This window comes from Rhinatrema bivittatum, chromosome 9 (assembly GCF_901001135.1).
Source record: "Rhinatrema bivittatum chromosome 9, aRhiBiv1.1, whole genome shotgun sequence".
Taxonomy (NCBI): Eukaryota; Metazoa; Chordata; class Amphibia; order Gymnophiona; family Rhinatrematidae; genus Rhinatrema; species Rhinatrema bivittatum.
Window position 1 is genome coordinate 63,749,664 of NC_042623.1, and position 14,660 is coordinate 63,764,323.

The window sequence follows — 14,660 nt, forward strand, 5'->3', positions numbered from 1 at the left end:
AGAACTCCATCCGGTGGAGGTCATCCTCGTAGCCTCGGAATGGCCCAGATGCCCATGGTTTGCAGACTTCCTCAATCTAGTGGTGATGGGTCCACTGTAGTTTCCAGACAGTCCAGATCTGCTACATCAAGGGCTCGTCTGTTTGAAGTCTATCGCTTTTGTCTAGTGGCATGGCTTTTGAAAGGCGACGGTTACGGGGCAAAGGCTATTCTCCAGCCGTAGTGGCTACGCTCCTGCGATCGCATAAGACCTCCACCAACCTCGCTTATGTTACAGTATGGAAGATTTTTGAGGCTTGGTGTTTAGACCGAGATGTTTCTCCTACCCAGGCCTCTGTGTCCGGATATTCTGTGTTTTCTTCAGGCTGGTCTGTCCAAGGGCTTGTCATGCAGTTCCCTCCATGTGCAGGTGGCGGCTCTTGGTTGTTTGCGTGGCTCTGTGCAAGGTGTAGCGTTAGTGGCACATCCAGATGTGGCTCGTTTCATAAGGGGAGCAAAGCACTTGCGTCCTCCGCTGCGGCATCCTTGTCCGTCTTGGAGTCTAAATTTAGTTCTCACGGCTCTATGCTCGGCACACTTTGAGCCTTTGAAGAGGGCGACTATGAAGGATCTTACCTTGAAGGTAGTCTTTCTGGTGCCATTACATCGGCTCGTAGAGTGTCAGAACTCCAAGCTCTTTCCTGTAGAGAACCTTTTTTGCGGATTTTGGAGTCGGGGGTTTTCATTTCGGACAGTGCCTTCCTTTCTCCCGAAAGTGGTTTCTTCCTTTCATATCAACCAATCAATGGAGCTTCTGGCTTATGTGGAATTAGACCATTCGGATCCCTTGTCCAGGGATTTGCGGAAGCTGGACATTTGCAGACCATTGCTCCGTTATCTGGAGGTTACAAATGACTTTCGTGTTTCTGACCATCTTTTTGTGCTCTGGAGTTGGCTCCAAGCGGGGTCAGATGGCCTCCGAGACTATTAGCTCGGCCTATCTCCTTCGTGGTAGATCTCTTCCTGTTGGTCTAAGGACTCACTCTACTCATTCGCATGCGGCGTCTTGGGCAGAGTGCCAGATGTTTTCTCCACAGGAAATTTGCAGGTCGGCTACGTGGAAGTCCTTGCATACGTTTACGAGACATTACAGACTGGATGTCCAGGTACCAGGTTCCGGTGGTTTTGGAGAAGGTGTGCTTCGAGCGGGCTTCTCCGGATCCCATCTCATGTAAGGTAGCTCTGGTACATCCCAGGAGTCTGGACTGATCCGGGTACGTACGGGGAAAGGAAAATTAGTTTCTTACCTGATAATTTTCGTTCCTGTAGTACCACGGATCAGTCCGGTGTCCCGCCCGTCAGAGGCATGGAAGTAAGGGAGAGTCCGATCGGTTATTATGTAATTAATTTTCAGGTCTGAAGAAATTTGCGATTGTCTGTCCTCAAGTGGTTCTACAGGTTCGATTCCCCGGAGGGTTAAGCGGACCAATTATTTCTTTTCTTGTTAAAGGGTTCTTGTACATAGTTCAAGATGTTTTGATGAGATATACTGCTTTGACATTGAGTAATACTGCCAAACTGTAGGTGGCACCATTCTATTTACAGGCAGAGTGTTGTTATGGTAACTGCTCTGTCTCCATCTGCTGGGGGGGCAAACCCACAAGTCTGGACTGATCCGTGGTACTACAGGAACGAAAATTATCAGGTAAGAATCTAATTTTCCTATTTTCAGTAAATATGGTAGCAACCCTTAGCTGGGGACTCCCAGAGAGCATGGCTAATTTAACCTATTTATTGATGGGGGAAAAAAGGTTTTCTTACCGTAAACAGTGCTTTCCGTAGATAGCAAAATGAATTAGCCATGTGATCCCTCCTTCCTCTCTGGACAGCCTTTCTCCATCATTACACTAAAGTGGCTTTTTTATCAACTGAGGAGAAGGACAGTAACGTGCGAGAATGGCCATGCTTGCACTAAGTTCAAAGTTTCTGAGAGAGAAAGCTCTGCCCCATGCTGCTGGAGGACGTCACCCAGAGAGCATGGATAATTCATCCTGCTATTTATGTAAAACACCATTTAGGGTAAGCAATCTTGCTTTTATTTAGTTTTAAATACCGTAGAATGGAGCATTTCTTAGCTGGTCCAAAATAACTGAAGACAAATTGAGAAGTGCTTCTGATGTATCATAACTTGTCGGCATCTTTCCTCCAGTTATTTATGTTTCGAGAGTTCCAAATCTGGTTCATCTAAGAAGAACAAGGTCATAAAACTGACAGACATAACTGATATTCAGAAGGTAGGTACTTGCTGGATTAGACTGACTGTATTGCTTGTTTGTATTTGTATGTTAATGTTGTTTTTACATTTTAATTTATCTCACTTTGGGCATATTCCTTATGGAAAGGTGGACTGCAAATTAAAATAAATGAATATTTCTATTGGCTTATTTCTTTTCTTTAAAAGAGCAAACTATTTTCTAGAGGTGTCTGTACAATGTACTATGGTACAGGATAGAAACATGATGGCAGAGAAAGACCATATAGCCTATCATAGTTTGCCCATCCACACCAATTGCTCAGCTCTTCAATCCCTGCCATTCACGCAGAGATTGCCTATTATACTTATCCCATGTTGTCTTGAATTCAGATACTATCTTGGTCTCCATCACCTCCACTGACTGGCTGTTCCATGCAGTCCCCAGCCTTCCTTAGATTTCTCCTTATCCTGTGACCCTTTGTTCTAGAGCCTCCTTCCCATTGAAAGAAATCTATCCTGCTATGCATTGATACCTCTGATGTATTTAAATGTCCCTATCATATTTCCTTTATGGTGTACATGTTTACATCTGGCTCTGGTGAAGTTTCAAAAAGAATGTTCATAAGCAGCCATTTTGAATGTGAAAAATGCTGGGACTGCAGGGCCTCTCCCTTCTTTCTTGGTAGTTGGTCACTGGCAAAATCTACCAAGCATGTGCTGTGCAGAACCCGGCTCTGTCCCATATCTCGCTGATTAGTACTGAAGCCCTACTGCTGCCTCATGTTACCACCCCCAATATTATTTATTTATTTATTTAAAGGCTTTTTATATACCGGAGTTCATGTACTAGTACATAAAATCTTTGATATTTTAAGCTTCCTATTACCTGAAGATGTATTGAGCAAGAGACCCTGCTACTTTAAATCATTTCCCATTTATGTAATTGCTACAAAAGCAAAAAACAAAAACCATACATTTTATTTATTATATCTGTATCTGGGTGAAATAATGCAGAATAAATGCAGAACTTGCAACATCTGATAAAAAAAAAAAACCAAAAAAAAAAAACATTTCTTATACTCATACACCATCATGTTTTGTCTGCAATCAATTTAAAAATGAATTGAACATAAGATATGCCGTACTGGGTCAGACCAAGGGTCCATCAGGCCCAGTATCCTGTTTCCAACAGTGGCCAATCCAAGTCGCAAGTACCCAAACATTAGATAAATCACAAACCACTATTGCTTTTTATTACCGTAATCACAGTTTATGGATTTTTCCTCTAGGAACTTATCCAAACCTTTTTTAAACCCAGTTACTCTAACTGCTGTAACCACATCCTCAGGCAATGAATTCCATAGCTTAACTATGTACTGAGTAAAAAAGAATTTTCTTTGATTTGTTTAAATGAGCTACTTGCTAACTTCATGGAGTGGCCCTAGTCCTTCTATTATCCGAAAGTGTAAATAACCGATTCACATCTACTCGTTCAAGACCTCTCATGATTTTAAAGACCTCTATCATATCCCCCCTCAGCAGTCTCTTCTCCAAGATGAACAGCCCTAACCTCTTCAGCCTTTCCTCATAGGGGAGCTATTCCATTTCCTTTATCATTTTGGTCGCCCTTCTCTGTACCTTCTCCATCTCAACTATACCTTTTTTGAGATGCAGTGACCAGAATTGTACACAGTATTCAAGGTGCGGTCTCACCAAAGGCTTTTTATCAACACGTGATGAAGGAGATAACAGGACCAATAGACAATCCTTCATATAACTTTTTGCAGCGAAACAAGGCACTCTTTCTCACTTGTATATTTTTTTTATCAAAATGTTAAAACACATAAAATGGCAAGTTGATGTACAAGAGGTTTTGGATTCCCAGATGCTTTGAGATTACATGTCTATACAAAAGATCACTAATAATATTAGTCTCAGTGAAATGCAAGTTAGAATTTTCCATAGATTGTATATTCCCCGAAGAGGGCTCATCAGATGGATCTTGCAACATCCAGTGCATGTTTAAAGTGTGCTTATTAGTCAGTCTTCTTGATATATTGTATATGGTCATGTGAAGGTGTTCGAGGTTTCTGGGAATCTGTGCGTAAACGGGTCTCAGTTATCTTCAATATGGATATTCGCTGGTTTTGTTCATTTTGTTTACTTAATAATGACAATGGAGATGTTTCTATAAAAAATGTTTATTACTAAATTGGTTGAAACCTAACCCTCCCGTGGACCTCATTAATGTCAGAGCTGTATCAGCTGGAGTATGACTTCTTATATTCCTCTTTTACTCCGAAGAAGAAACTTTTCTTTAGAGACATTTTGTATAAGTTTTATTGAAGTCTACCAGCAGCTGTTCAAGTTCTCTTCCCCTTGAATTGTGATGTCTGAAAGTATTTTGGAGGTCTTTACAACTACAATTTGTTTAATAAACCACGGCTACATGTAAAATGATGAGTCTGTATCGGCATGGGGGGGAGTGTTGGTAGGGAAAAGTTTATTAGGCAAAAATTGTGAAGGGCTGCTATCACACTTTGTAACAACATGTTTGTTTTGAAATTTGTATGTGTGTTTGTATGGCAGCATTCCTCAATAAAAATGTTATGGGGAAAAAAAGGGGCCTGGCTATGATCCCTCCATCTAAAGGATGCATACACTGACATTGAGATCTTCCCAAGTCACCGGAAGAATCCTTGGGATCCTGCCAGGTACTTGTGACCTGGCTTGCCACTGTAGAAATAGGGTACAAGGCTTGATGGACCGTTTGGTCTGCCCAGTTTGGCAAATCTTATGATCTTATCTCCAATTAGTTGTGGAAAAACAGCACTTCCGGTATCAGATGTTGCCATTTGGGCTAGCGGCAACCCCATGGGTCTTCACAAAATGCCTAGCCGTGGTGGCGGCGCACTTCCACAGGCTGGGGGTGCACATGTTTTCTCTTATCTGGATGATTGGCTGGTCAAGAGCACATCCCAGGCAGGGGCTGTGTCAGGTGTTGGAGTCACTAGGGTTCGTCATCAACTACCTGAAGTCCCATCTCAGCCCATCACTTCAGTTGGACTTCATAGGAACCCTGTTAGACTTGGCTCAGGCCAAGGCCTTCCTGTCTCTTTAAAGGGCCGTCAATTTGTCGACCATCACAGTAGAGATTCAGCAGAGCCAGCAGGTGTCCACCTGGCACATGTTGAGGTTGTCTGGCCATTTGGCCGCAACCATCCACATCACTCCCTTGGCAGAATTACACTTGCGTAGGGCCCAATGGACCTTGAGGTCACTGGGGTGGTAGGCAACACAGAACCTCCAGAATCACATCCGAATCACCTTGCCCCTCTGGGACTCTTTGTCCTGGTGGCAGGTACTTTAAAATCTGGAACAGGTGATCTCATTCCAAAGTTCTCCTATCCAAATTGTCCTAACCATGGATGCGTTCATCCTGTAATGGGGAGCTCATGTAGAAGGGCTCAGCACTCACGGTCTCTGGTCTGGCCTGGAAAGCTGTTGCTAAATCAATTTCCTGGAGCTCCAGGTGATCAGGTACGCACTATGGACTTTCAAAGATAGACTGTCCAACACAGTTGTCCTGATCCAGACTGACAACCAGATGGTGATGTGGTCTGTCAACAAGCAGGGGAGGTACAGGCTCGTACCTCCTGAGTCAGGAAGTGATTCAAATCTGATCATGAGCCCTGTCCCATGGGATGGTGCTCAAGGCCATGTACCTTCTTGGGATGGAGAATGTGTTAGCAGACAGACTGAGTCGGGCCTCCAGACCCCCAAGTGGTCCCTGGACCCAGGGGGTTGCAAATCAGATATTCTGCCTCTGGGAGAGCCTGGACATGGATTTCTTCATGTCCCCTTGCAACAGAAAGGTGCCTCATTTCTGCTCCCTGTGTGGGACAGATGGTCAAACCAGACTTGGATGCCCTGGCTCAACATTGAGTCAAGGGTCTTCCATATGCATATCCTCCGATTCCCTTAGTAGTGAAGACTCTCTTGAAGCTTCGCAAGGACAAGAGGACTATGATCCTCCTAGCCTCTTATTGACCTAGACTGGTTTGGTTTCCAATCATACGGAAGTTGTCCATCTGGAGACCGATCAGTTTGGGGACTTCCCCCGATCAGTTTTTGGGACATCCCAATCTCCAAGCCCTGTCACTCACAACCTGGATGTTGAAAGGTTAATTCTGCAACCACTCGATCTCTGTCTTGGATCCTAGTGGTTTTTAGAAAGCCTTCCACTAGAAAGTCCTATGGACTGAAGTAGAGGAGGTTTTCTATGTGGTGCGAGCAGAAGGCTCTAGATCCGTTCTCCTGCCCCACACAAAAACTGTTTGATTACCTTCTACACTTATCGGAAGTTGGCTTAAAAATCAACTCCGTTAGAGTTCATCTCAATGTAATTGGTGCATACTACCGTGGTGTAGATGGTATGCCCATCTCTTTATAGCCTATAGTTGTACAATTCTGCATGCCCTGCCTCAAATGAAGCCTCCCGCTGAGTCTTGGAACCTCAACATGGTAATAACTCATTTGATGATAGCTCCTTTTGAGCCGCTGCGTACCTCTGACCTGAAATACCTGATCTGGAAGGTCATATTTTTAGTGGTTGTCACCTCAGCATGCAGGGGTTAGAGACTCCTTGCATTAGTGACTTTTCCACCTTACACTAAGTTTTGTCATGACAGGGTGGTCTTGCGTACACACCCTAAGTTCCTGCCTTAGGTGGTGATGGTCTTCTATCTTAATCTATCCATCATCCTGCCAATATTCTTTCCCAGGCCACGTTCGCATTAAGGCAAACGAGCCCTGCACAGTTTGGATTACAAGTGAGCCTTAGCCTTCTAGCTGGAGCGGACCGAAGCCCATAAACAGTCCACCCGACTTTTTGTTTCTTTTGATAGGAATAGGTTGAGTATTGCTGTTGCCAAACATACTATCAAATTAGCTAGCAGATTGCTTCTCCTCCTGTTATGCCCAGGCAGTTGTTCATCTTGGGGGTCATGTCAAGGCTCATTCTGTCCGAGCTATGGCAGCGTCAGTGGCCCACTTGCGAGCAGTTTCCATGGAGGAGATCTGCAAGGCCACGACGTGGAGTTCTCTCCACACATTCACATCTCACTATTGCCTGGATAGCAATGGCTGACGCGACAGTAGGTTTGGCCAATCTGTCCTTCGGAATCTATTTGAGTTGTAGAATCCAACTTTCTCCTGCCTAGGACCCATTTAAGTTCAAGCTGTCTCCCCCCTCTGTTACCAACATTGTTGTTGTGCCCGTTGGCACCTGGTTAAAGTTCTAGAAACTTTGACATAAGTTTTCTGTGTCGAGGCTCAATCTGATGATGTCACCCCATGTATGAGGACTAACATCCTGCTGTCCTCGGAGAACACCTGTTACAGGTAAGAAACTCTGCTTTATTTTACCTCATTCCATGTTGGCCTCGTCTTATACGCTGTCATTGTTCCAGGTAAAGCTGGGTTGGAACTCTTTGTCTTCATGTTGGATTCCTTTTACCTCCTGCATGTTGTGAAAGCATTCCTTCCAACTGGTCATTTCTGTGATCCCTATATTTCCCTATTTAGTTAAGCCACTGAAATATTTCATTTTGCTGCATTTTCACAGAATTTGCTTCTGTAGTGAAGCTGGTTGTGTTTTGTCTCATGTAGTACAAAGTCCTGTCCGTGCTGCCAGGATCAGGGATGGGTATTGCAGTCTCAACGCCTTTTACGCAAAAGGTAAGTGAATAACGTTGGGTTATTCTTGCTGTTGGTATCTTTACACATTCATGTAGAAGATGAAACTAGCTTGCCTCACAAAATGTTATCAATGTTTAGACTTGAATATATTCCTCCAGTTTTATGGCTCTGCTCTGTGTTCATGTACCTCACATGCTGGCTAAAGAGATTTTTTGAAGCATTGACTTTTCTGAACTGTTATAAAATGATTTCACTGTAACTCCATGATTGGTTGGCCAAAATCACATGGAGTGTTGGAAATCCTGTATGAATAATAATAAGCCAGTTTTCCGTCCCTTCTCCCCCAAAGGGGAGACTGCCCCAAGGAAGGGGTGAACTGAAGAAATGGACTGCTATTCAGGTTTTCTTTCCAGAACTTGCTACAACATATATAAAGTGCATTCACAGCATACCTCTTTCTTTCAGCTTTACAGACAAAAGGAAGCTCAGTGTTGGCTGAGCATGGGGAGGCTTCTTTTGGCTGCAGTAGGCCTTCCCATTGCTTTTTCGGCTGAGCAGGCAGCAAGGGAGATAGGCCTTCCCTACAGCTTTTGGCTAGGCAATTGTGGAATTAAGGTAGGCCTTCCTACCACTCCTTGAGTAGGTGGGGAGGGAGGCAGGCCTTCCCATTACTTACTGTATGGACAACTGGGGAAAGGAGACAGGCCTTCCCGTTACTTCTGTCCCCTTTTTCTTTCTGTGGATAACACTGTCATACTTCCAGTCCCCTCAGTCCATTGTCATGGGGTCATGTTCAACTCCTCTCTATAAATCCACAACACTGCTAAAACATGTCATTTCTTTCTAACATTACTGAAATCCATTCCTTCCTTTCTGAATACACTACTACATTGTCCCCACTTCCTGCTTAAAATTACTGTAACTCACTCCTCACAGGTCTCCCACTGAATCATCTCTCCCCACTAGAATCAGCTAAATTCAGCTGCACAAATTATCTTCCACCATTGTTGCTACACCCAAGTCACTTCATTGGCTCCCTATCCATCCCTGCATACAGTTCAAGCTTCTTTTACTCATCTCCAAGTGCATTCATTCTACAGCAACTCATTATCTCTCCTCTTCTTTTCTTACACCTCTCCTTTAGAACTCTGTTCATTGGATAAGTCACTCTTATCTATGCCTGAATCCTCACTCTATGCTCACTGTCCACCTTGCTGTGCTGTGATAGACTTCCTGAATCAATGCATCATGCTCACTTTCTGGCCTTATTCAAATGGAGCCAAAAATCCCACCCTTCTGAAGCTGCTTTTAAATCTTAACCTCTGGTTCTCCTGATCATACCCTTTTTGGGTTTAACCATTTTCCATATTAAATGGAACGCCCTAATTTTCTTATTTGTCTTGTTTGTCTTTAATAGATTGTAATCTCTAGAAAGCAGAAATGATCTCTTATTTATTAATTTTATGGATGTTTTATTGTAAACCATCCCGTTCTCTGGTGGTGGCAGTATATAAACAATCAATAAATAAAATAAATGTGTATTTCTACAGTTTAGTAGCACTGTAGAAGTAAGTAATAGGGAGGCAGGCCTTTCCACCGTTTCTTGAGCCTGGCAGGAAGGGAAGGAAGCACACTTTCCTGTGGCCCATAATGTTGTTTATACCAAGAAGCTGTAAGCAATTAAACAATATTTCATTCTTACCTATTATGGGCAGTTTTGGAGAGGGTGAGGCGTCATCTAACTCTAGAACCGGGTGTATTTGCTATTTTTAAAAATAAAATAGCTCTGAAGTGGTAGTATATGATGGGTCCTCATTGGTCACGTGAATGTTTCCTCCTGTTACACATCCTAACCTTTTTAAACTGTGAATTTGTGTTTGATGTTGGACACCGGGAAGCGTGTTCTGTTGCAGGGGGTAATTAGACCTGCCTAGATGCTATACTAGGCTGCAGGCCAGGAATCTTTGTTTGTCCTCAACTATGTGTAATTGTACAGTGCATATCCAGAGTAATTTTATTATAATTCTGGAAAAACTTTCAAAGAAAATGATTTTGTGATTTTTGAGAATTTTCTCTTCAACAGAAGGGAAAGGAAAGGTAAAACAGTCCTCTCAAGTCACGCTTGTTTTTTCTAGCAAGAACACAAATTTGGCACACTGCCACTTCTAAGGAGGATTTAACAGTTCGTGTGCAGCTCAGGATAGTATATTAAATCTTATTTCTGAACATACCCAGATCAGTGAAGACAAATGGGTTTTGCCTCCCTACCAGCACATGGAGTCAGAGAAACAAAACTTTGAGGCACTGCTACATAAGAGTGCCACCTGCAGTCCCCTCAGTATTTCTCTGACTCCAGTAGATGGTAGAGGTGCAATCCTGCAGTCTGAGATTAAGAAAGAGAAAGAGAGAAGTTGAAGTAGGAGAATTTCGGAGGAAGCTCCCTGAGGTGTTAGGCTTCTTGGTAGACCATTCCTCAGATTGAGTCGGACATTTGGGGGGTTGGGAACCCCTGCCTTGTGCTTGGCCGCATTGTGCCGGAGGTCCTGATAGCCAGGGGACTGGTTCCCTCAAGGCTTCTGTCTGCAAGGCCCCGGAATCAGGGAAGTACCCCTGTGTGGGTTTTTTTGCCTTTGTATCTGTGATTTTAAAATAAAATAGAGCAGAAAGGCAAACAGCTGGTTGCTGGGGGGCGGAAGGTACGGCCATGAGGCAGCGAGGGCTGCAGGCCTCGGCAGATAGCAGGTAACTACTGGGCCGGTCCGTGTGTGTCCCAGGGGAGCGGCATTAGCTGCCATGCTTGTAGCAGAGGAGGCGGAGCAGCGGTTGGTGGGCTGTGTTTGTTTTCCCGTGTGTCTCTGGACCGTGCTGAGGCTGGAGTGCCCGGCTGAATTTTCTGCACTGCGGGAAATGGCTCATCTGTTTCTAGGGGCATTCATCATGAATGTTCATGAGAGATCTGCATACAGTTGGACAGTTTCCAGATTTTTGAGTATTCTAAGAACCAGACTTATTGGTGGCTTACAAGGACTGGAGTTGGATCATTGTCATGTGGATTATTCTGCTAACACTGCACTGGAATTACCTTTCTGGGATACAAAATATTTATTTCCCTGATCCTAGCATACTGAAGGCACCACTGAGGGAGATGGACAAGGCTAATGGCCAGTGAGTGGTTGAGGAGAACTTGTTAAAGCAGATAAACAGCAGGGAGAGAATTTATACACTTCTCATTCACATTCCGGACAGAGCTAATGAGCTTTCTTTTGACTGGTTGGGAGGCTTTAATTTGTGGTAGCGTGAGTTGGGCAGGGAGAACAAAAAGTGATTAATTATGCCACTGTTGTAGTATCTGCTTGTCCCTTCGTTGTCCTCATGACAAGGTTTTGCATTTATTCTTTTTCTTTGTATCCATCTGTGATGGACAGCATCAAAAGCATTCCTAAATTTTCCTTAAGAGTTGTGAGAAAAGAGTGGGGGTAGGGGGGGATTAGGTTCTTTTTGAAATTCCTTTTAGAGCTGCAGCTGTATTGTCAGGAATGTGACTGAGTGTAGATGGGGATGCCTGCAGAGAATACAGTCCTCAGTGCTCTTCTCAAACAGGATGCTGTTGAAATGTCAGGAAAAGCAATTTCTTTTCCCACCATACTGTACTTGACTGAAATGGAAAGGTTGATATAAATATTTATATGGAGTGAGTTAAAAAGAGGGATCTTATAGCTTGGTTTCCAGTCCATGAGGGCCACAAACAGATCGCAGACAGGGTTTCAAGCTGGTTGCCAGGAGTAGTCAGAAGATTTACTTGCATGCAGTGGTTCTGGGTAATGGTGAATTAGCATTATCAAAATAATCTGGAAAATTATGGCCTTCTGGGGCGGAGTTTGAGACTCCTGAGACTAAAATTAAGAGTTTCTTTCCACTGACATATTGCAATAGTTATTTGCTTCCTCAAAAGTAATGAGGAAAAATAATATAATGAAGAAAAAATAATCTTGTGGAGATCAGGTACTGGGAACTATTTGGATTATTGTAGAACTTTCGGTTAGCCCTGAGAAGGGAGGGATGCTGGTGTGAACTAAGTGGGGAATCTTGTCTGCCTAATATGGTAGCATACAAAGGAAGAAAATGGATGAAGAGAGACAGATCTTAGAAGTGGTCAGGCACTATGGATGATGGGATGTATCCTTGCAGTGTAGACAGCAATGGACAGACCGTCTGGTCTTTTATGTCTTCCTCTGCTCTGTTACTCTATAGATACATGCATCATGTTTTGGGAGTTCCTTATTTAATTTTCTTTTCCTCTCTCTAGCCGCTGGTGTTTGGTGCCATGATACACAGGGACGAGGCCTTCGAAACCATCTTCAACCAGTACATGAAAATAACATCGGCAGCATCCAACATCGAGAATTAGTTTCATTCCAAAGGGACCTGCATGCTCTGACCGGATTTGGCTTTTCTTTTCTGGTTTAGGCTGGTCTGTGGTTTTGTATGGCTTACTAATGAATTTGAAATGGAGCGTTCATATTCTCTACTTTGCAATAATTTTGCTGATTGAGAAGGTTTATATTTGTCACAGAAAACGTATTTTGTATAATTTTTTTTTTTTGTAAGTCTTTAGATAGTGACAGTTAACAGTAATGTCATCACTCAAAGCTTTGCACATGAAACATTGTTAATGTTTGTTTGCAGACCTTAAAAGTGAAGGAGATAATTGGATGACAGACCTTTACCTTTCTCCTATATGTCTTTGTTTGTGTTTTATGTTGGCCTGCTGCAGGCTCTGCATTAGGTGGGAGGCTTGTGGCATGAATGTGAAAAAGATTGTGACTTCAGGCAGTGCAGGATATGAATATGCTGTTGGATGGGCCTTAAGAAGCAGTACTGTCGCTCTCTTTTTACAGTTCCATTTCATCCCTCACTCCCCCACCCTCTCTGTCCTGTCTCATTTCACTTTCACCTTACCCTTCCTTCCTTCCTTAATGGAACCCAAGGTGAAAACAGAAAGAGGGAGAATAAAGGTCACTTAAACTTCCTCAATAAGACACTAGGAATTGAACTTCTTTGTGAACTAATAGAGGTACAAGTCCAAGCAAAATTAATTATACCAGGACTGAGCCTGCAGTTGTTTTCTGTCCTTGCGTTTTTAGGAATTGCCACTTCCAGATGAAATGACCCTTCTAAGCAAAATACCCTTTGAACTTTGGAGCTTGTGTGGGCCTCTATGTGTGTGTTACCCCCTAATGATACCCTTTGGGATTAATCAGTAACTATGCTTTTCATAGCATGCTCTCATCTCTTCTTCTCTCTATTCATCATGTGATGTGTCACTTTATCGGCACAGACCGTTTTTTTTTTCGCCCTAAAATCTTTTATATGGATGAATGATAGTTTTGTCACTTCCTGAGCAGCTGTGAATCAAGTAGAACTATTTTTTCCCCCTCTTCCACAAGGGTTGAAGACACTCTCATCTTGCACTCTTACCATATGCTTGTCACCTTTATGGTAGGATTTACATGGTGAAGAACCTTGAATGGATTAGGTTATTTGGCTAATTAAAGTGCTGATTACATTCTGGGATTTGCCAATTTAGCTATATACTATCATTTAATTTTGGTCTCATAATTTCCTAGCGCCTGTGTCTTTCTGCTTTCTGGCCCTTACCGCTTTATCTGCGGAAACTGGTAATTCCCTGTACATACCCAGATCAGTCCACACTCCTGGGTTTTGTGTCCCCCCCCCCCCCCCTCCCCTCCTAGCAGTTGGAGACAGAAGTTTACCAACAAACTCCGCCTTATCTAGGATGGTACCACCTACAGTTTGGCAGTATTCTTCTGTCTCCAGCAGATGGTGGGAGTGCAAAACCTACAGTCTGTGTTAGGGCCTAATATAGATTTTATGACAGTGTTAGTTTAGTTAGATATTAAAAAAAAAAAAAAGAAGAAGAAGAGAAAAATTCCAGGAGAAGGGACCGCAGTGACTGCCTACAGGTCAGAGTCTCCCGCCTCCCCAGGGGGTTGTGAGGTCCTGAGGGGACCATCCCCCCTGGTTTCAGAGACAGCTAAGGTACAGGGTGGAAAGCCCATTTGCCAGCTCAAACTACTACTGGGGGTGATACTGGGGAGCCCGGCTCACTCCCCCCAGTAAGTCCAGGGCAAGTATTTGTCTTATTTAAAAAAAAAAAAAAAGATTGTATTTTTTTGTTGTGGCTCGACTCTCTCTTCCCTTCCAATTGCGGTGGGGGTAGTTTCGCGCTGTTTCGCCACATTTCCGGGGGAGGGGGGGTGGCAATAGTTTTTTATTTTTAGTTACAGCAATACCGTGTTGGGCCTGTGGTGCCACGTGAGCGCGCCTGTCGCGGGACGGGCTGTGTGCAAATTCTTTCAGGGGGAGAGGGAGCCTCCACGACCCCACTGGGGGTCGTTGTTAGGGTGCAGACTGTCACCAGAGCCTTTGGTGAGCTGCTGCCCTCAGTTTCTGGCCCGTTCCCGCAAAATGCGGGAACGGCTGGCATTTTGGCCCCACTGGTGTCAGTGGCCTCGGCAGCGCATGCAACGCAGGGGGAGGAGGATCTCCCACAGAGTTTATCGCCACAGCGGAGGGTCCCTGAGGAGGACAGGCCCGCAAGTCTTGGCAGCTGTGGCTCTGGGGATGTCCCTGCAGGGGATTCAGACGATTTGTCCTCTGAGTCTTCTTTTTCTTCTGACTTTGTCCTTTTAATGCTTAAGGCCTGG

General features: G+C 43.9%; 1 protein-coding gene across 4 annotated transcripts in view; it reads left to right on the plus strand.

Moving 5' to 3' along the window:
- The window catches only part of GRAMD4 (GRAM domain containing 4), a 210,480-nt gene extending 196,366 nt beyond the window's left edge, over nt 1–14,114 (plus strand). For all 4 annotated transcript variants that reach the window (XM_029617381.1, XM_029617380.1, XM_029617382.1 and 1 more), the window contains exons 17-19: nt 2,188–2,272; nt 7,903–7,971; nt 12,239–14,114. In XM_029617381.1, the coding sequence (XP_029473241.1) occupies nt 2,188–2,272; nt 7,903–7,971; nt 12,239–12,340 (256 nt within the window). In that variant the 3' untranslated portion in view covers nt 12,341–14,114. The remainder of the gene's footprint in view (nt 1–2,187; nt 2,273–7,902; nt 7,972–12,238) is intronic.
- The last annotated feature ends 546 nt before the right edge of the window (nt 14,115–14,660 follow it).